General features: G+C 42.8%; 1 protein-coding gene across 1 annotated transcript; it reads right to left on the reverse strand.

Moving 5' to 3' along the window:
* Nucleotides 1-335: 335 nt before the first annotated feature.
* Nucleotides 336-22849, reverse strand: LOC139640081 (neuropilin-1a-like; the record flags this gene model as incomplete). Its single annotated transcript, XM_071514245.1, has 4 exons — nt 336-502; nt 6570-6740; nt 13066-13293; nt 22668-22849. Coding segments are annotated over 4 exons (748 nt in total), but the record flags the coding sequence as incomplete, so codon positions are not given.
* Between the last annotated feature and the right edge of the window lie 793 nt (nt 22850-23642).

Consider the following 23642-nt stretch of genomic DNA (forward strand, 5'->3'; position numbering starts at 1 on the left):
CATTATTTAATAGTTTATAAAGATGACTATTAAATAATGTATAAATTAATACCTTAGTTAACATGAACACTATTAGTAAATGATTACCAGACACATTAGTTAACTGTTAATTAAGGGTTAGTTCATGCTTATTAAGCATGAACTAACCCTTAACTTAGTGACCCTTATTGTAAAGTGTTACCAATACGGTTTATTATTATTCGATTATTATATTATCTCACCCCGATATTTTCAATGAAGAGGAAGATTCTAGAACTCAATTCCAGACTGTAACACTAGTGAACATGTTGATCCTTTTGCGATGTGGATACACGAAGGTAAAGAGCCTCACTGACCTGGACCCACTCCCGGACGGTGTCGTCGGAGGGCGTCCAGCCGTTCTCCTGGTAGTTGAGGCGCGAGCGCTCCGGAGACCAGTTGGAGTTGTACTGGGACGAGGCGCTGATCTGCTCCGACGAAATCTCCCCCGACTCCATGCCCAGCGGCTCCATACAGGCGAAGTCTGTCAAACACACACAACTTTATTTGTAAGAGTTCAGAGATGACTCAAAACCACGAAATAATGGATGACAAGTGACTGGTATACCGTTGATCAATGGCCAGTGAAGTGGTGATAAATAAAAAGATTGGTAAACAATGTTATCCTGCCAGTGAACACCCTAAGGTGAACAACCACCGATATAAACAATATAAATAACCATATTATCTTTTTCCTTTCTTTCTTTTTTGCAGAATGGTATTAGTAAGTAACACTTTATTTATATAGCACTTTTCAAAACAAGAGTTACAAAGTGCTTTACAACAGGAAATAAAACAAGAGGCAGGTTAAAAAACAAGCAAACAAACAAACAAATAAAGAAAACGAGGCAAGAGACAACCAAACAAAACAGAATTAAAACAGATAAATGAAAAAAAGGGCAACAAAAAACGCACAGGACATAAAGTGCAGAAAAGTAGTGCAACAGTCTATAGGAACATGAAAGTAAAATGATCCAAAATGTTCCAAAATAACCATCATATAATTCATCATGTAACTAAGATCAGTCTGATACTATTTACTTCAGTATAGTATTGTATATACAAATAAAAGTTATTAAAAGTTATTTTTCATTATATAATGAATACAACGATACAGTAAATATCCCTTTAACTGAGATGCTATGGGACAGTAAAAATCTTACTTACTGCCCTTTTAACATGATCTTAATAAGGTGGTTCAACTCTATTTCTCTGATAATTAGCTGGGTGAACCGAATTTAGGTTGAGTTTGCCCTCCACTACCTCGCTGCTAATGGCTGAATTCATCATTTGGATTTCAAACATCAGGGTGAATCGGAGGAGAGAAACACCTCAGTTCCCAGTCACAGGTCTGTGTGGAAAAAAAAAAAAAACCTGGTTCATTCTGTCCCGTCTGAGGCAGGAACAAGAAGAGCGCTGTGCTGCTGCTGTGTCTGCAGACGTCACACATCCCGCTGAGCGCTCGGTCACAGCAGTAAAAGAGTTTAGTTGAAAAACCCCCTGCAGCTGCACTGGTAGAGAGTGTTTGGTTCAGGGTAGGGTCTCTGTCTACCCCCCCCCCCCCCCCACACACACACACACACACACATACAGGGACACACACACACACACTCACTTGAACCTGTGAAAGTTCAAGTCACGGGACAGTTTCTCAAAACCGCTAAGCTGTCCTGCTGCCCTGTACTGCCCTGTACACAGACCCACACAGTCACATTATGTAAGCAATCATGCACTCACAAACATAGACATACACACATACACACACACACACACACACACACACACACACACACACACACACACAGATACACAGACGGTCTGGCTTAACTCTGTGGCTGCAGTGTCTTGTTTGTAACAGCAGGGGGGCCCCGGGAAGGAAGAGGGAGGAGGACAAAGGGAAAAGTGTGTGTTTATTTGTGTGTGTGTGTGTGTGTGTGCGTGTGTGTGTGTGTGTGTGTGTGTGGGAGGACAGTCTGGAGACACAGGGTCTGCCAGAGTGACTCACACTAAACCCTTCGAAAAAAAACTGCCACAAAGAAGTTACGAGAAGGTCCGCTCGCAGCATCACCACACGGCTGCCAACGGCTGATATTTTGCACTGATCCGTCTTTCATTTCGGCCATTTTCGTGCCAAAAAAAAAAATCCCCAAAAATTGATAGTATTCAGTGTTTCTCCCAGACTTTTTATTCTTGGCAGGGCGGAAAAGTGTCTGAAACAGCATTTAGACCATCATGGGACACTAAAACTCTCCACTGAAACCCAGGATACTACTACTAACAATAATATTAAAACATATTGATGCATACTTGTGTGGACTCCAGTCAGAATATTGCATTAGAATCACTTCAAGTTAAGAGCTTCCCATTGACAACAAGTGTATTGATCAACTACTACTCAATCAATCAAACTGCATCATATTGATCATATTAGAGGTGGATGACTCAGATTTTTAAGGTGAATATCAGCTTGATATATCGGCAAACTAATACAGTGGTTCTCAACGTGGGGTCCGGGGACCACCTGGGGTCCTTGAGGGGGTTCCAGGGGGTCCCCAGCAAACTGATGAATTGTTAAACTTCATCATTATTTACATTTACAAGAAGTTAACACAATAAGAGCAATACAGATAGTCATGGGTTTCTGGACAAAATCATATTCAACAATAAAAATATTCTCAGATTTGGGTCCGAGAGAAAAAGTCTAATCAAATGGGGGTCTGTGGCCCTAATGTGGACTAAATTAGGGGTCCTTGATATGAAAAAGATTGAGAATCACTGAACTAATAGCCCTACTAGAATATTCATCCTCCGACAAACTGAACCTCTCCTCACTTGTCTGTTTTCCTTCTCATCTAAAAAAAAAACCCAAAACTTTTTCTCTTTGTCTCTCTCTTCTCATTCCTATGCATGAGGCAACCTTCCCCGTCTCCCTCACAGCAGGCGGAGGAGGACAGACTTCAACCCCATCCCTCTACCTCTGCGTCCAAAAAGAAAGAGAAGAGTTTAAACCGACGCCCCGCCGACGGCTGAGCTGATCAAAGGCCCGGCTGGAGGCCCTCTCTCTCTCTCTCTCTCTGACGGCCGGGACGCAGAGAGAGAGAGAGAGAGAGAGAGAGAGAGAGAGAGAGAGAGAGAGAGAGAGAGAGAGAGAGAACCATAAATTCACCGCAGGAGGTTTTTAAGACCGAGGAGTTTGATTCCTCTGTGGCCCTCAGCAGGGGCGGGAAGACGACCAAAATATCCTGCTCCAGTACAAGAGCTGCTGCTGCTTTGCTGAAGTTTTTAGCAAAGCACAAAGTACAAATCTGGTGTAAAAAAAATCTATTTATATGAAAGTAAAAAGTGGGTCACTGGAAGAGTAAAAGTTACTGACACAGTGGTTGTAAATATTGTAGAAAAGATGATGTGATTTAGTTCAGTGGGAGGCTTTAATTCAATCTGCTGAGCTTAGCTGGGGGTCTGCACACACACTGTATGAGACCACTGTGTGTGTTTGTGTGTGTGTGTGTGCGTGTGTGTGTAAGTGTGTGAGTGTGTGTGTTTCTAAAGTTAAGATAATTAGAGCTTTGTCTAACACCGGCGCTGCTCTCAGCTATCCGGGCTAAAGCTATGGGGACAGATTTATCTCAGTGGTTCCAAGACACACACACACACACACACACACACACACACACACACACTACCCCTCCCGATCTTTTCAACAAGCTGAGTGAGTGTGTAATATACACTACCAGCCATTTTGATCTAAAGGCTTCTGCTTAAATGCTTGAAATGTGTTTCCTAGACAAATATAAATAGTGAAGTTGATCCTATGTATGAATTTCTTTCCAAAGCCTTTGCCTTTCCATCAAGGCAAAGGGCGGCTACTTTAAAGAATCTAAAATATAAGATGGTTTTGATTCAACACTTTTTTGGTCACTGCATAATTCCATTTGTGTTATTTCATAGTTTTGATGTCTTTACTATTATTCTAAAAAAAGCAAAAATAAAGAAAAATTGCATGTGTCCAAACTTTTGACTGGTAGTGTAATAACTGAGCACTCCAAGTTCCTAAAATGAATACAAATTTCCTTTAATATTCTGAATTAAAGAGCTCCACTGTCCGCTGTGTTCATCTGACAAGTGTTTAAATGGGCTCAAATGAAAGATGAGACTTGTATCTGTTCAACCTCTGACCCGAACAATGCCAAATACACGGACAGCCGACTCATTTTAGGTCTTTAAAAGTCAACTGAGGACAGAGAGACATCGAATTTTATGTTAATTTGTTAACTTGATGCTCCTACGGATGGTAGATGTCCATGCTGGCCGCCTATCTGGTCTATGCTTAGGCTCACCTCTGCACACACACACACTCAGACACACACACACACACATTCCTAAACAGGGATAATCGGGGTCGAGGTCAAAAGGGTGCAGGAACCATACGGCCCCTGCATAGCTTAAACCTCTATGGGGATTCCAACAAGGCCGTACATTCAACTGATGCAGACAAATGGGATTTTAAAGAGGAGAAAGCAGAGATCAACAAACAGAAGAAGAACATCAAGAAGAATTCAATCCATAACCAAGCATTGGCAACACCTCGTCCCAAGATAATATCCCGATACTGTGGGAAATCGGTCTAATGGCTTCGTTTTGAGCGTGCATTATGGAGCAGAAGATAAGAGGTAAAAGTAGGTCAAACTGACTAAAATATTTACTGTTTTTACCAGAACCAGATCACAGTTTAGATTCTAAATTCACAGTTATGAGATAAGAAGAGATGAGATATTAGATTTAACTTGTTCTGTAGTTAAATTCAGATTCAGATCCAGATATCAAACAATCAAGCTGACAAGCAGTAGTTGCAAACAGTTCCTAGCGTTGGTTTTATCCTGCAGGGAATACCAGATGGGTGGGGTAAACCGCATCAGGACAATTTAGATAGTGGTAAGTAAAGCATCAATCACAGAAACACTTCAAATACTTTCCTTCGATTATCTATATTTTCTGGCATTCACTGTAAAGTAAAGCAAAGTATTTACAAAACTGTTTGGTAGAAGCAGGACTAGCATGTATAGTCAAGGGTTCATTTGTTCAGTGGGGAGGTAGAAGATGTTTCCCTTACATTTCAGTTAAATTCAATTATAGTTAACATTTCTTAAATTAAGTCAACAAGGTGCTATGCCTTCTCCTTCTGCTTAAATCACACCTTCTGTATGCAATTATAATGTGCTGCAATCATGTGCCGCAGTCGAGTGAAAAACTTGAAATCCAAATCCAGCGAGACTGTTTTTCTCATATTCATTTTTTTCTTATACTCTATTAATCCCTGAAGGAGAAATTATCTCTCCGCTTGGTGCTTGGCCTCCTTCCAACAGGGAGGTCAGAGGTCAGAGGTCAGATACACGGCAGGACCTTCAGAGCTGGTAGGGGTTCAGTGTGTTGCTCAACAGTTGGGTTGAAGTCGAGTTGAAGGACGGTCTCCCTACAGCACCCTGCCTGCCTGCCTGCCAATCATTCATTCATTCATTCATTCATTCATTCATTCATTCATTCATTTTCAAAGTCATGTAGCCTTTCCCAGCATGCACTGAGCTGAAGGCTGGGAAACACCTGACCAGGTTGCCAGTCCATCACAGGTCTAACACACAAAGAGAGAGAGAGACTCTCACATTCACAGCTATATGGACAATTTAGAGTCTCCAAACAAAAATCTCCATCTCAACAAGTCGTTTAGTCTATTATCGAGTCCCAAAATCATAATTTTCTTAGAATAAGTGAAAAAAAATCTGCCGATGTTGGTAGATAATGTCACTTGTTTCCAATACAAATGAACTTGTTTCAAGAATTCTGTAATTGTGACCAATTTTTTATTGATTCATTCATACATGGCTTTGGCTGCTATCGTTCCCCTTCCCCATTCCCCCTCTCAGCCTTCTTCAAAATAAAAATAAAAAATGAATAAATAAATAAATAAATAAATAAATAAGTGTAAATTTAGATGTACAAGTTTTGTGTATGTGAGTGTCAAGTTATCAATAGTATAACATTGTTTGGCCTATTATCTATAAAACATCTATAGTACGTTATGAAAACATTTACATAATTAGGCTGGGTTAATTAAGTAGTAAATGTATAACTGTAGTACATAGTCCATGGGAATAGATATCGGAAACATATTAAAATCGTCCTAGGTATTACTTATTATTTAAGTGTCATTTTCTTGATAACAGTGCAGTGATCTGCCTTATTCTGACTTGCTAGAAAATTCCTGAAACAAGTGAAGCTGCATTGGAAACAAGTGGAGTTATCTCTCCTCACTGGCAGAATTCTTTGCTTTTTGGTTTAAGGAAAAATAAGATCTGAAGGCTGAATATGAGACTAAATGACTTGTTAAAATGGACTTGTTGGACTGTGGGAGAGAACCGGAGGAACCTGGAGGAAACCCAGGCGAGGATGAAACACAGAAAGAGCCTCCCTGCTGTGAAGTGACAGTTCACCCCTCCACCCCCAACCCCCCCCTCCACCACCACCTCCCATTCTCCTCAGTAATCCTGGCGGCTCACCCTCGTCTGTGTGTCCCGGGGGGAGGCTCCTCTCGCGGACGGTGTAGTTGGCGGAGAATCCCTCCTTGGCGATGGCGTTGTCGGTGGTGATGGTCATGGACAGGATGCCGGTGTAGGAGATGACACGGCCGGGAGACGTCTGGCCACAGTACCTGCCGATGTGGGGACCCACTGGAGGAGGAGGAGGAGGAGGAGGAGGAAGGGAAGGGAAGGAAGCATGGGGGAGAAAGAGGAAAGGAGGGAGGAGAAAAGGAGGGAAGAGGGAGAGAGAAGGGAGGGAGAGAGCAGGAGGTAGGGAGGTAGGAGAGATGGAAGGAGGAGAGATCAAGGGGAGAGGGAGAGCAAGAGGGAAGGAAGGAAGGTGGTAAAAAATTAAGGAGGAGGGAAAGAGGGACAGAGAGAGAAAGGAGAGGGAAGGATGGGGGAAGAGGGAAGGTCCAAGGGATGGAGAGATGAGAGGGAGGGTTGACAGGATAGAGTGAGGTAGAAAATGAAGGACAGAAAGAGGGAGAGAGGGAGAAAAGGAGGGAGGAAAAGAGGAAGAGAGAGGAGGAGGGAGGGAGGGAGAGAAAGAGGGAGGGAGAGAAAGAGGGAGGGAGCAAGGGAAAGAGTGAAAGAGGGAGGAAGGTATGAGGGTAGGGAGAGAGGGAGGGAGGGAGGAAGGAAGAGAGAGGTAGGGAGGGAAGAATGGGGGAGAAAGATGGAAGGAAGGAGGGAGGAGAGGGAAGGACAGAGAGAAGGAAGGAGGGATAGAGGTGGTAAAGAGAAAAAAGAGAAAAAGAACATCAGCTTCATCACTCATCACCTGCAAAGTGTTTTTTATTATTTACTTTGCCTTTTCTTGTCCTCGGTGTCGTGGGAAATGTGTTGGGACTTCATGTCAAACGCACCAACTGTTGTGTTCTGTCGACTCAGGTGTTTTTTTGAGTCTGAAAAGAGCTTCAGTTTAAACTAAAGAGCCCAAACTTGAAGCTTCATCTACTTTGCGTCAGTTTGTTTAATCTATTCTGGTTCATCTCCCATCTTTCACCTCTCATGAGTGATGAAACACCTGGAGACAGGAATAGAGGTGAGACACCAGCTAGCAGAAACACTCATTTCCACCATATATTATATTGACACTTATTATCCACACAGTATATATATATATATCACATCTGGTAGAACAAAGAATAGCCTTCCCATCGCGAGAGACTTTTAAAAAGATCGTCTCTTGTCAAGCATCTGATCAAATCTGTACGTTTCATTCCCCTGTAAAATCACCTTCCCAATTTTAAATAGAGTGGATGACTTCAGTTAATTTAACATTTGGGCTCTGAGCTCAGGATTGGAGAGGAACAGATGTCTGAATTCAAAAAAATAGTACAATGAGTGAAACAAATAGGCAAAAACCTCATTTACACACATTAAAACTAATCGATAATGGGTGGAGACACTGATAATGAGGCTATTCAAATTACACTCTGTAAACCGGAAGAAATAAATTGCCTGTTTTACTTAATGTTCTATTGATTTTAAATCATAAAAATCACTCTGTATGTATATTCATCAATAAAGAAATAACATGACCAGACATTCAAGCATCTAATGCCATGACTTTCATATCGTTGCTGTTATAGTGAAAACCTTGAATTTGGGTTTTGAAACAGTTTCAAATATGAATATCACCAAAATTGAAGTAATGAGGTTTTCCCTCAGCAGCAATATATGAAGCACAGTGTGACAGGCTCTCTCTGACAGTCCTCCCTGCCCACAGTTTGTTGGCCATTTCATCCTGTTTTTATCTGTAAAAAAACAAAAAAACAATGCCAGGCTTGCGGTGCCTCCTGTTTGGTGAATATCTGCCGTTTCCCAGCGACTCCAGGAGGGAACGATGCAGAAATCTGTGTTGTGAAATTGGATTACTTTTAAATGAGTGACAGAAATGTTCAATCCAGAGAAAAAAAAGTTATACATCTTACAAACAAAGTTGTGTTTATTTGATAATCTCCTTTGGTTTTTTGAAGCAAAGGAAGCCAAAAAATAATCAGATTGCAGCGCTGAGCTCGACTAATCTAGTGGATTATGTATATCAATTACAGTCTTAAGCAGGTAATCAGCAATGTGACGGATTACATATTGAAAGTAATTACCCCAGCTTTATTTAAGGTGGTAGGAAATTGTTCTACTGTTAGGCCATCTGTTAGTAAGAGTAAGAAACATATGTGCAAGATGGCTACGTTTACATTTTACATTTCAGACATTTAGCAAATGCTCTTATTTATAGAGAAACCCGACAACTGCAATATTAGAATAATCCTAAATTCAAACACGACATAGTTATGAACAACCAGCATTAAGGAGTGTAAGGGTTAAAGCCACAGCGCCAAGACAATCGATGTTCTTCAAAGCAGTAAGACTCTGAAATGAGGACATTTGTTCTTGTGTATAGGATCGACTCCTGCCAGCGCTGCTTTCCTACTTAACTGCCTGACTCTCCTTTTTTCAGAACACACTCTCACAATCCGCGGAGTGAGACAACAAATGTGCAAGACGGGTATGTTTGGTGCACAAAGGCGCGTGTTAACATTGTAAACGTTGTTTCATCGGATGAGAAACTACATCTGAGTCTCGCCCTGCGTCGGAGCCGGTTTTGTTATCTGCCCTGACACACATGTTCCCCCAGCAAACACAGCAATGCAGGGCTTTGGCATACACTCAGGCATCACACACCGACACACACAACACACACACACATGCATACACACGTTAAATGCACACAAAAACCCCTCAAATATCCATCCGTCCACACGCAAACACACACACACACACACACACAGCTGACAGTAAAAGCCCTGGCATGTTGTGTATGCTGGCACGACTTTAAAGTGTGTGTCATTGTTTGGTTCTGGTGTTTCTATATACCTGCGCCAGTCTTTGTATTCCTCATGTTCCCATGCCAGTCTCCTCTCCCTGGCAAAACCCGAGGAAAAGCAGCGGCGGCGGGCACAGCAGCAGCAGGGGATTGTGGGTAACGTGGAGCTCTACACGCGCTCCTGTCCAAGCTATGCACTGTAGTTCCCGCCGTTATCGGTAAGCTGTACACGCCCAATTAGACAACAAAGGAAGCTGGGGAATGCAGTCCAAAGACGGGGGGGAGGGCAGTGGAGCGTGATTTTCCAAACGTGCTGCGTGAAGGAACGATGATGCAAGCTGCTGTGAAAGCGTCTCTCTTGTTTCTATCTAATCTAGTGAGTTTCTAGCAGGACGAGGCATTGGATCGAACACAACTGAGCTGTAACTTGAACGCATCCTCTTATGCTGCGTTCAAGTCAAATGGGAAGAAGGGAAAGAACGGGGTGACATCCTTGTTGCTGCACAACTTGGAGGCGTTCATGTGTTTAACCCACTGGAACGCCCACATCCAAATTATACTTTGTTATGGATTTAAAATCAGCCGAAAACATTGTATTAGTGTGAAAAGAACTGATCATTTGGGGGTTTTATTGTCCTGGACTGCCATCGCTGCCATGTTTGCCGTCTGTGTTGACACACTTCCACAAATTTGTAACGCCAAGTGGGAGATTTTGGAGCCTACAAAAAAATAAATATCCCACATGTCCTACTTGAAGCTCCCACTCGAACGGGGTTTTCCCAGTCGGCAGGTTGTATTTACGATAAATCCAACATGACTTGAATGCGGCATTAGTCTGGTCTTCCCACTGACAAAGACACTGATTATCACCAAGCTACTGTATGCTTCTGTATGTTACTGATGTGTCTGTGTGTTACTGTTCCTTCTATGTGAGCAGTGTCCTGATTGAGGCTTTTTTTTCTATGCACCTTGTCACTTGTGGTATTTCAGGGTAAATTAATTTCCCACTGTGCCATCAATCAACAAGTACTACTACCTGCCATGCCCTATGTAAAGTATTTTTAACACTTGGACATCAAATTCAAGGAACGTTCAGTGACTTCTAAGGCCTTGTTTGACTCAAAATTGGCATGTTTTGGGGTAAGATATGAAATTGGTCAAAATTGGACATCATAGAGGCCTATTTTTTTTTTTTACTCATGTCAAGAAATCCTGGTGAAATCCTTCATTTCATTACATTTTCAAACTGCTGCTATAACAACACAAATCTCCATCACAGAGTTTTCCTCAGGATGTGAAGTGCTGATGCTAGGACAGAGAGAGAGGACCAGAGAGCTGAGGTATATTAATGAGTTTGGATGCTATAGCTTTGATAAAAAAAAATCAAGTACAAAATTTTCAAGGATTTTCAAAGCCCATGGGAATCATGTTCGGTACTCTGAAATACACAGAAGTAACTGAAAAAAATGTGTAGTCAATGCCAGTTCGCCATAGTTCTTAACCGGGAAAATCCCTACTTCTTACCAACCATTTAGATTTGGCTCCAGTGTCTATGTAGAAATCAACCAATCAGGGCTAGAGAAGGGGTGGACCTCTAGTATACAGCCAACCAATCAGAGCAGTGCCTTGTGTGCCAAGCAGGCCTGTAAATTCATGCGGAGGAGAGGCACCGTACTAAAAATACTCCAAAATATTCCTAAACAAATTTTTACTGAGAACTTTCCAGAAGTGTTGCACAGCAGACACCAGGCACCGACATGAAACTGCTGAGAAAGTGAAAAACGCTCCGGCTACAGCTATGTGTGCAGATATTTTAACATAAATACATATTTGTCCAAAATAAATCAAATCAAATATCTGCAGCTTCCCCTCTTTCCCTCCTCCCATACTCCCCCCTCCCAAGCTTCATCCCACATCTGCCGCTTGTCTTTGTCTCACTGTTTTTCTCCTCCGCTTTTCTCCTTCACCTCCATCACTCCATCCCCCCCCCCCCCTCCCCACCTGCAGGGAAGCCATCCATCCCGTGCGCATCCTCCATCGCTCTCTCCCCTTCACCTTCGCTCGTCTCTATCTATATCTCTGTCTCTTCTGTCTCGACATCTGCGGGGGAAGAGCTGTCCCGAGCTCTTCTCATCCTTCACAGCTCTGCATATTTATCTTCCTCTTTTCCCCCCCTAGCTTTCCTCCTCATCCTCTCCTCCATCTATCTATCTCCGCCTCCCATCCCCCCCCCTTTTTCCTATACTTATCCACCTGTGGGGAAGCTGTCCCGTTCTCTCCCCTTCATTTCCTTGTATCTTCATATTTTTTCTCTCTGTCACCCAATCTTTCCTCCACTGTTCTACCTCTGCACCGAATCCATTTTTATAGTGTATTTTGGTATTTTTGCCTGGTTTTGTGTTGTTTACGTCAGTGATTCTCAACCTTTTTCATATCAAGGACCCCTAATTTAGTCCACATTTTTTTGGGCTCTGATATCTCCCACTTTGGCGCCATTAACTGTGGGAAGTTTGTCAACACAGTCAGTCCAAGGTACATAATACAAATCAAAATGATCAGTTACATTCACACTAATAGAATCAACTCAACTTACGAAAAGCGAGCAATATCTGCTGCAGCTGATTGATGGTTGATTTTAAAGTAACTACTACAACAATTGACCATCTGATCGCCATCTTGGATGTGGGCGTTTCCATCAAGTTTAACACATGAACGCTTCCAAGCTGTAGCAACTAGATGTCATCCTGTTCTTCAGCTTCTTCCAATAGATCTTCGTCACAAACATGGCTGACGTACTTCCGCAGGGTATAGATCGGTTCTCACCTTTGTCAGCAATGCTAAGAAGCCAACTTTCTGTCTCTTCCGACTCTGTCTGTGATCACTTACTTTGTGTTTCAATACAGCGTATAACACAATACAGGTGTTGTCACTGACATGTCTTTCTGTTTCTGTTGTTAGACGACTGCATTACTATAAAAAAGTGATTTGATAGAGGGTTACAAAATGCTTCCTGAAATGGAGTCATTCCTATCTTCCCCAGGGTCCTATGTTCCCCAGATTTATATGGCACATAATGGGAACATGACAAAAGGTCCTATGTTCCCAGGGTCCTATGTTCCCCAGTTCTAGGGTTTAGGGTTAGGGTTAGAGACCTTCAAAATCAAATAAAATGATAACCATTGGTTTTGTTGTGTTTATATAGCTGTTTTGAAGCCTTGTTCCAATAAAAAAAAAAAAAAAAACTGGATAATATTTATGAAATATTTTAACGGGGTCAAATTTGACCCGAACACAATAGGAGGGTTAATGTGTGTTAACAGAATATTGAACTGGGGAACTTAGGACCCTGGGAACATAGGACCCTGGGAACTTAGGACCCTGGGAACAAAGGACCCTGGGAACTTAGGACCCTGGGAACATAGGACCCTGGGAACTTAGGACCCTGAGAACTTAGGACCCTGGGAACATAGATAGAACATAGATACGCTCCCACAGAAATTACCACTGGCCTTTTCTATTTTTAGCATAGTCCCACTCAGAGCCAGGACTCATGTTTTACCCTCCCAACATTTCCTCCACTCCTCCATCTCTCTCTCCCCCCTTCCTCCTTTCCATCTGAACCATAACCAACTCTCCACTCACCTGCGGGGAATCCGTCCCAGATCTCCAGCCAGTCGTATCGGCAGAGCGCTCCCGGCGGCGGCGTGGTGTCCGGCTCCATGTCGAAGCTGTCGAACTCCACCACGATCTCCGACATCTTGGGGGCGAAGATCATGAAGGTGCAGTCCAGGTTGTTGGGGTATTTCTCGGGGAAGCCGGGGGTCTTGATGACGCCCCGGGGAGCCGTGAAGTTCCTGGAACATTCTGGACCTGGAGTGGAGAAGAGGATGCCGGTGAGTTTTTACAGCTCACTGACTCATTCTCACTCTGACTCAGGTGTGTTTTGGGAACTCTTATGAGTCAGTGGGCCGGAAGAGGTCACACTGTGTGCAACACAAAGAAAGTATATTAAGTCCACCCAGCAAACATTTTGAAGAATAGATGACGAACATTGAAATCCTGTGTAAATATAGCGCAACAATGAAAGTTGAGACTGGTTGGGACTAGCTGCTACCTGCATCGTTTTGTGAAACCAGGACCTAAATATCTTTCTGATATCAATTCAAAACACTTTCCAAAGCTGTTTTAATATGAATTCTTACCAATTTTTGTGTATATGTGGGTTGATGCTTACTGGATCCCTGTATTTTACTGATTTTCTATAATGAACTTCATGTAATGACTTTTTATATCCCAAAATGAATAAAGACCTTTTTTTATATAGATAAACACATCAGAGACATCACTTCTACAACAAGTCATTTAGTCTAGTATGGAGTAGGGCTGGGCGATATGGTTGAAATCAATATCATGATAATCATAAGGATTTTTCTCGATATCAGTATATATCACGATATGGTTCATGTATGCAAAGTTAAATAATCAAATTAATGTTCATCTCACTGGACCGAATGGTAATGTTAGGTGTGATGTCAAACAAAACAGAAATATTCAAATAATATTCCTACCATACCTCATTTTATGAGAGTTTTTAAGTAAAATTTGCTTGTCATCATCAATTTAGACAGCAGAAATGTGGGTCACGATATTTAAATGTCTTCATATCATCACGATATGATTCCACTGAAAGACGATAAACGATAATATTGAATTATCGCCCAGCCCTAGTATGGAGTCTTGATTTCGATAAAACAAGACAAAAACATGAGTTCTGTCATTAAAATAATTGCTGATTTTGCACGAAACTTCAAAAATAATTAAATCTAGTTTTGAGTCCTAAATCTGGTTTTCCTCAAATCAAGAGGAAAAAAATAGATGAGAAAATTTCATTTATTTCCATTGCAGTTTTATCAGTTTTGATAATATTCTTGAAACAAATGACAGTATATTGAAATAAGGCAGATCACTCCACTGGTAACAAGATAATGTCTTTTAATTAAAACATTCTTGAAACAAGTTGATTTGCATTGGAACCAAGAGAAATGATCTCACAACACTGGCAGATATTTTCATCATATTTAAAGAAAAATACGATTTTAAGACCCGGTACTAGATTAAACGACTTGCCAAGTTGTTCAACAAACACAACCATTGTTTTATTGACAAAACCCCATGTCATCCCCATCCAATCAGACGAGTCCTTCCCCTGCCCAGCCCTGCTGTGATTGGTCCCCTCCCTGTCGGAGCCGGCAGCCTGTCTGTGTCTGTGTTTTGACTGGAGGTAGATTGGTATTTATTGACTGTTGCAGACACTCAGACACTTGGAGGCTGTTTACGGAGACTGGTAATGGCCAACTCACACACACACACACACACACACACTCACACACACACACACAGACACCCTCCACCCACATTAGCACATTACACACACTCTAGCCCACATAACCAGTCAACCACAACATCATGTTTTCTAAGTACAGCTGTACAGTCAAAGCTTAATGTTCTGTTGTTTTCTATTTGGATCCACTGTATCTGTCTGGACCCCCCCCCACACCCACACACACACACACCGTCCACCCAAACACTAATGTTTTACATTCTTTTTCCCTTGTCTCTGTATACTCTACTGCTTTTATTTTGCACCACCTCATAATGATGTGGTGTATTTTTTTCACACTTTCATTCATACATCCTTAACACGTTCTAGTGTTGAAATTGTCATTGTGTTTACATAGCTCCCTTTTGCTATATTCATATTTATATCACTGTTGTCAAATGAAAACCTCGGAAATCCAACCATTTTGGTGATTTTCATGTTTTTACTTGTTTTTAATCCTGCAACCTTTATAAAACCCTTTCAAAACCCGTTGGATAAACTCAAAAATGCATGGTGGTCAAGCTAATAACAAGGCCGTTTTTCTTATTCTCTGAAAAGTTGACATTTTGGAGATATGACGTTTTGTTTTCTCCTGACATTGACGATATTCAACATTCTTGGACTGTATATCCTTTAACTACTGCTGCTGCACAGTCCCAATTTCCACACAGGGATCACAGGGATCTTATCCTAAAACGACAACACCTAAAATGTAGAATGAACAGACCGAGACATTGCAGCACCAGGCTGGACGTTAGAGAAACTGGAGCTAGTTCTGATCCAGAGATTTTACCGTTCCAATTAGCATGAAATGAAATGAAAGTAAATTAATAGAGCCTCAGTTTTAATATAAATGCAAAACAGCAGGATGTAATGCAGCATGTATAATAAGTGAGTCCAACTTAATCATCATTAGAACTTCAACCCCAATTCAGCTCATCAGTAAACTGGACAGAGAGCAGAAATTTGATATGTTAGTCATTTCCAAATATATTCATTATGGAAAAAACAATCACTATACTCAAGGTTCATCATTCAGTATCTCCAAAACATCGAGGAAAGAGGATGATGTCACAAGGTTTTCACACAACGATGTCAATATGTTACATAAGTCGCTCTTGTTAAGAGCATCAGCCGACAGATGTTACATTATTGCTGCCTTTTCCACCCCGGCTTGTCTTTCACATTCACATTCACATTCACGCTGTCGATTATTCTCCTCATGAAAAAACATCTCCTGTCCGCCTGCGTCGGCTCACATCGGTCCGCCCGGCAGGCAGTTCACACCTCGCTGGTGGTGAAGCGACGAGAGCGAGGTTACGAGACGGAGACTGATCTCTCCGGGAGGAAGACGGCACGAGGTGCTGATGAGGGTCAAGCATCCCTGGGAGGGACGGATGGGGGAGCAGGGGAGGTGTGGGGGGGGCGTTCTTGTGTTGCCAGGCCAGATGTGACCTGCATGTTATCTGAGCATGCTGCTAAACATGAGGAGTACACACACACACACACACACACACACTCTCTCTCTCTCTCTCTCTCTCTCCAGCGGACCCCTTGCTGTTGACACAGGTGGCGTCATTAAAAGGGCGACATGATGAATGGCGTGGAAGGATGAGCGGCGAGGGATGAGGCAGGCTTCAATCCTGCTCAGCTGGCACGTTTGGTATGCGTGTGTGTGTGTGCGTGTGTGTGTGTGTGTGTCAGGTGTGCAGAGGGGTGGAGTAAATCTGCACATGTGAAAGAGGTTGTTTCTGTGTGTATATGTATGTCTATCAGGGTCTAAAATGTAGGAATTAGGAATACGGTTTGCATTTCACCCTGTTCCCATTTTATTCAGTTGTCAAATATTCATGCGTGAATGTGCCAACTGTCCCCCATGGGCCACCGTAGGTGATTCGTGGGAGCCGATGATTGAGTGAGTCTTTCCAGTGTGTTCTGGGCCGGAGAAATGGAGCAGTTTTTGATCAGAAAACAGGCGAGTACGCAGCCTGAAGCAGTAGAAAGCGTTGGCACCATTCAGCCAGCAGTAGAAGAAAACAAAACTACTGCATCGACAAAAAACACAAAACAAGCAATATCGGAAAAAAAAAAAAGCAAACCATGGAGGGGTGGAAGATGGACTGGTTGGGAACGAGAGGGGAAAACGACACCATCTTCTTCTGGAAGGCCTGCTGACAGTTTCCAGCAGTGGTAAAGACGAAGAAAGGTAAAGTAAAGATGCATTATTTCATTCATAGTGCAATAAATTGCCCCTGAAAAGGACCAAATTGCCCCTAAAAATCAGATCTAGAGGCCAAAAACTCTGTATATGTTTGTGTGGAGGAGTAAAGCGAGTGTGAAAGGTTGTATGCGTCTTTAAGAGTGTGTGTGCATGGATGTATGTGTATGTACAGCATGCATGTGTGTGTGTGTGTGTGTGTGTGTGTATACATAGAGAGGTTGTGTACATCCACTTGACTGACAGAGTTTACATGCTGGTGTGTTCAAGCATATCTGTATTATTGTGCTTTGTGAACGGTACGGTCGCTAATGAACGAGTCCTTTCGTCAGAGAGCATGGCACGCTCCTCCTCTCATCCACCCGTCCTCCATCCATCCCTCTTTTATCATCAGGACCCTCCTCTAAACCGCAGCTTGAAGTCGTCCTGGAAAATACCCCCCCCACCCCCCTCCCAACCAAACCGCTGGACATGTGTTTCTGGTTTGGAACCCGGCAATGAAACGAAAGAGTTGGGGCAAATATAGTTTCAGGGCACAGAAGAGGGCTCACTTGGCTATCATCTGTAAACCCTCCGATGTGTATCCTGCGGTCAGAGGAGGGTGGAGTTATGGTTATGGTTATGGTTATGTTTATGAGAGGCGGATGGATCCGAGCTTTGCAGGCCGACGCTCATTAGTCCGGAGATTTCACCCCCCCCAAAAACGGCGAACGCTATATCTTTAAAAGGGAAAACAGAGCTTGTCATCTGAACGAGAGCCGGCGTTTATGGGTTTTTGGGGTTTTCTTATCGTAATGACAGACATGGGAGAGAAGGATGGAGAGGAGGGAGGAGAGGGAAAGAGACGGAGGGAAGAGGGAGAGATAAATAGATACATAGAGAAGAGAGAGATAAACATAGAAAAACAGAGGAAGAGAGAGAGAGAGAGGTATAGAGAGATGTTTTCATCTGAGTCATTCCTATGTTCCCAGGGTCTTATGTTCCCCAGATTTATATGGCACAAATGGGAACATGACAAAGGGTCCTATGTTCCCAAGGTCCTATGTTACCAGGGTCCTATGTTCCCCAGCTGTATAGCACATAATGGGAACCTGAAAAAGATGTTCCCCAGCTTTGTATTTGCTTAATATGGTTAGTTAGGGTTAGGGTTAAACATAGGACCCTGGGAACATAGGACCCTGGGAGAACACATATGTAGAACTGGGGAACATAGGACCCTTTGTCATGTTCCCATTATGTGCCATAAAAATCTGGGGAACATAGGACCCTGGGAACATAGATACGCTCCCGTTTTCATCCAACTGTCATTTGTCAAATTTTATGCAAACTTCTGAAATGTCGCAAAAACATAAAATGTGAATTCGGTGCTTCCATCAGCTGGGTTCAAGTGAATAAATTGGCTTCCTGAACGTCAGAAAAAAACACACTTCCACCAGAAAAACGGGAAGAGTCTTTCAAGGGTTGATTGGTATTAGGCAAGCTGTTATTGTTCTTAGTGCCAGATAATGTTGGCTAATGTTATGTTCATGCTTCCATCTGCAAACAAAACCAAAGAAATGCACTTGGTGATATTCTAATGCACCAACTAATGGCCATACAACTATATATGATGGGCATCTTGTACATGAGAGACATTTCAGGATTTCAAAAGCCACTTTTGAACTGCTATACATTGAGTTTGAACCATTTGTCGATCCAATCAGGCCTACATCATAATTTATTCAACAAATGTATTTCCGTCAACAACAAAATCCACTTGAAGTGAGCGTCCAAACTTTGTTGTGATATTGAAGAAGTCTTGTCGAATTTTTTGCCCCTTTCCATTCAGCTTTACTAATCCGAAACATTATAATTGACTCGGATTAGAGGGAGAAAAACAGAGACAGAGACAGAAACACAGAGAGAGAAAGAGAGAGAGAGAGAAAAGAGAGAGAGAGCTCCCACTAAAGCGTAAAGCTTGTTTCTAAACGGGAGCAGCGGTGCCAGCGAGGGAGCTGCAATATGCTGCCGCCGCTATAATGGATTTTAAATGTGGCGAGAAGGAAGGCAACAACATGGCAGGGGGATTACCTGGGTGAACACAGGTGCTGCTTTTAACTTGTTAGAGGGTAGAGGACCCGTATTGAGGCCAACACACACACACACACACACACGCACGCACACACACACACACACACACACACAGACACACTGTCCTAGATTCAGAGCCCTTCTGCTATGCCAGAGCATCCATCTCATCTGCAGGTCACCCCTGGAGCCTCCAAGGACAAACAGCCCATTAGCTAAATGAGCCTGGGGTCCCATGCACCTGTCTGCTACACACACACACACACACACACACACACACACACACACACACACACACACAAACTGGAAGACACACACGAAGAAAAACAGATACACAGACACAGACTCACACAGGAAGACAGATAGATATACATATACACAGAAAGGCAGACACACACAGAGAAAGCCACACACACACACAGACACACACACACACACACACACAAGCATATACACGGAAAGAGAGACAGAGACACACACACACACACACGCATGGACACACCATACATGAACACAGAAAGACAGATATACACACACATATGCACGTACACAGAAAGACACACACACATACAGAGAAAAATACATGTACACAGAAAGACAGTGAGCCACACACACACACACACACACACACACACACACACACACACACCGGTGGAAAATTCCCAGCTCGTTGTGCAGCGTCCTGCAGCAGAACAGAAGCCGGTGGAGAGGAGGCAGCGGCAGGAAGTGCTTAACAACAACAGGAAGCAGTTGCTCTGTTTCTCTGACAAACAAAAGGCACATCTTACAAAGGAGGAGAGCTGAAGTCGGTAGTTTTCACCCACTGGCTGCATTAACACTACAAAGACCAAGCTGTGGTTGACTGACAGCTGCTTAGAGACTCATTCTAGACCCAAGACTCAGTTGCATAAAGCTTTAGACTAGTTTAAGACCAGTCTAAGCCTTAGACTGGGGCCAGTTGCATAAAGCTAGTTTAAGATCAGTCTAAGCCTTAGACTGGTCTTAGATTCTCAGGTTGGACTCGGCTAATTAAGTCTGTCTGTTACTTAAATATTACGACTGACTTATTTTGAGGTAGGAAAGATAGCCGCCTTCCCCCTGGCTAATCTTAAGAACTTTGTTGTTATGGCAACGATTCGGCCTAACTGTGAATGGGAAGTTTAAATACTGAAGCTGTTTCATAAAAGACGGCAAATCTCTGTTTTTTGGAAAGAGCCTGAAGAAGAGAACGAGTCTATAGAGACAGAAACAACACATTAGAGATCTACAACAATCAAGAAGTTGTAGGAACGGGTAAATATAAGTGTCTATAGCAAGTTTGACTTAAGATCACATTTAAGTCTAAGACCAGGTCTATTTTTATGCAACTGGCCCCTGGTCTTAGATTCTCAGGTTGGACAAGGCTAATTAAGACTGACTGTTACTTGAACATTACGACTGACTGACTGACTTTGAGCTAGGAAAGTTAGCCACCTTCCCCCTGGCTAATCTTGAGTTGAGAACTTTGTTGTTATGGCAACGAGTCGACAGAGTGGGAAGTTTAAATACTGATGCTGTTTCATACAAGACGGCAAATCTTTGTTTTTTGGAAAGAGCCTGAAGAAGAGAGAGAGTCTTTAGAGACAGAGACAACCCATTAGAGATCTACAGCAATCAACAAGTAGTAGGAACAGGTAAATATAAGTGGCAAGCTCTATAGCAAGTTTGACTTAAGGTCACATTTAAGTCTAAGACTAGGTCTATCTTTATGCAACTGGCCCCTGGTTTCAAAATTATGCAAGGATATAGTAGTTATAATTATGTTTACCCCATTCAATTGATGGTTTGTTGCACAAGTTCATATTGCAATTTTGATTTGTTTTCAATTAATTGTTCAGCTCTAGTTTGTTGCCATCCTCTTAGACCCCCAAAATCCAATTAGTGGATGCTGTTATCCAAAGCGACTTTCACTACCATCATATGAATCAATTGGGTTCACTCTCAGGAACAAGCTATAGAGTTGGATCTTTTGTTGCTTAACATGTACGGCAAGATGGAGTCTAAAACTGATCTTTACTTCTGATCTGTAGTTTTTATCATTAGAATGGAGAGCAAAGATCCACAGAAATCTATTTGGAAGGCATACTGAAGAAAAGAATCACATCAGAGGAGCGTTCAAGACCGCCGTTCTCTTTAATCTGACCTACTTTTAATAATTTACCACTTTGACCTTATAGTAACACTTTGTCAGTCATCAGTCATTGCTCTACTTCGCTCCCAGAAATCTAGATAAAAGTGGGTTTAGAAGTTTTGGTAGCAAGTGATTTCAGATGCAGGGACTTTGCCAAACCTTAGGGTTTAATGAATTAAAGCCCCATGAGTGCAGACATTTTTAGCATGGGTGGCTCTCATGTGAATCAAACGCCTCACCCTGCCAGTGCTAGTGCCTTGCTCTACTCATTTAAATACAAACGACCACTTACCTATCCATTTTTCACACACACACACACACACACACAATGAAGTACTTTTCCACAAAAGTGCACAGGGGGATTGGCGGTGGGTTATTCCTGTCGTGTGATGTATCTGTGATTCTGTCAATGGTTATTGCTCTCAGGGGTCCGAACGAAACATGTGAGGCCTCTCAGGTAAACGCATGTTCATTTATTATCAGATTTATCTCCGGTCCCCACTGGCGGAAATTCAAGTGGACACAGGAGACTCTCCATTTGGCGTCCACTCAAGTGGACCCCAGGGACGAGCAAATACAAATGTAGGACATGGGAGCAAGGTTCCTTCCTTGACAGGCAATGTTTATGTAGGTCTATCCAGCTAGCATCCTGCCCCAGCTGGGACTCACTGTTCCTCCAATGGAATTCTGGGTCTTCGAGTTCATTTGGCTTGCAGCTAAGAGGTCAGTGTACCAGAGGTTAGCTCGGGCTGTTTGGACAACCTTGGACCTGCAGCTCTTGGCCGGGGCGAAACATTTTCAATCGTTATATTCCCTGAAGGGTTATTTAAGTTTGCCGGTTATCGGCTTGCTCATACAGCCGAGAAAACAGAAGAGCTTTTGTTGAGTGGGAATTTTAAGCAGTTTAAGGCACAGAGGAAAAAAGGCGCTGATACAAATTCAATCCGTTTAATTTGTTATTGTCACACGCTACCCTTGAACAGCCCCTCCTGTGATATGTAAAACGGCAAAAGCATTTATTGTGGATTATTTTTCATCAAGTGTACAAAAGTGATGTATGACATTGATCCAGGAGCTAGAGAACAAACCACAGAGTCCTAAGGAAACTTGGCTAAACCGCAACTGAATTTAAATTGGCTGTTTTCCATGAAACAATTTATCACATTCAGTGGAGTGTATCGAAAACAGCAGAGGAATTGGAGCTCCACTTCTAGCAACCTACAATAAAAAAAAGCAGGTAGGGGGTCCAGTGTTTTGCTTGAGGGCATTTCAATAGGAAACATGTCTGTTGATGGACGTGCATCAGCTCAAACCGGTGACCTCTCAGCTACAGGAGAGCCTCTCTGACTGCTTTTCCCACAATGCCACTGCTTTGAAAACACCAACCCAGCCAACCCAGGACCGCTCACCTGTCTTGAAGACCTCGTAGCGCACGGAGAAGCCCGCCCCGTGGGTCTCGTAGTCGGAGACGAACTTGATGAGGAGCTGGCTGCCGCTGGAGATGATGGGCGAGGGCGCGATCTTCCCGCAGAACTTTCCCAGCATGGGCGACTGCTCGCTCCCGCCGTTGTAAACTTCCACATAGTCGTACCTGCGGGAGGAGAGCGGAGACGGGTCAGGAGGGTTTTCGTTTCTGCCGCTGCCACATTGCGTAGGCGTTCGGTACACAAGCGATGATTTTTCAATGAATGCGGGTTCATTATGGATTTCATGCGTTTCATTATATTGATGAAAACATCCTCATGGTACACTGGACCGATGCATTATTGGGCAATACACTTCTGTCTACAGCTGCAACCATTTGTCAGTCACACTGCTTGAATGCACACAGCTGTTGAACGTATGTATGAGTAATATGCATGGCTGCTGCTGTTGTGTCTGGGCCAAATTTAGCCTTCCAAAAAAATATTTTAGGTCCTCAAAGAGTGATAATATATTCTTTGGTTTATGGTAAACCAAAGACCTGCCCCTCTACACTGTATGTGAGGTCCTTGTATTTGTACCAACAGCACTATGTACTGGGAAACTCTGTAAGTCTCTGTAAGTATTTCTCTGCACTAAAGACAAATTCCTGTCCATTTATTTCTTGCATTCTGATTCTCAGAGAGAGAGACTGAAGCTACAGTCACACTGCAGGCCTTCAGGATCAATTCCGAATCGTTGCTCTGTTTTTTTTTGAATGACAGTTCATATCTATTCTGGGATGTAACCCATATCTACCTAGCTAACAATATGAGCTGACAGCGATGTCGAAAAGAGGCGTCTCCCCAAATACCAGTCAAGTAGGTGTTTTGGCTTTCGTTCCATTGTTTTGTCTCGTTGTCTTCCATGCTGAAGCTGCTCAGCCAAGCTGCTGCAGGAGCCAAAATTATGACAGTTGTCTC

This window comes from Centroberyx affinis, unplaced genomic scaffold (assembly GCF_046629955.1).
Source record: "Centroberyx affinis isolate AG114_WGS23_722 - 3 ecotype Tasmania unplaced genomic scaffold, CSIRO-AGI_Caff_v1 ptg008324l_1, whole genome shotgun sequence".
In the NCBI taxonomy this organism is placed as follows: domain Eukaryota; kingdom Metazoa; phylum Chordata; class Actinopteri; order Beryciformes; family Berycidae; genus Centroberyx; species Centroberyx affinis.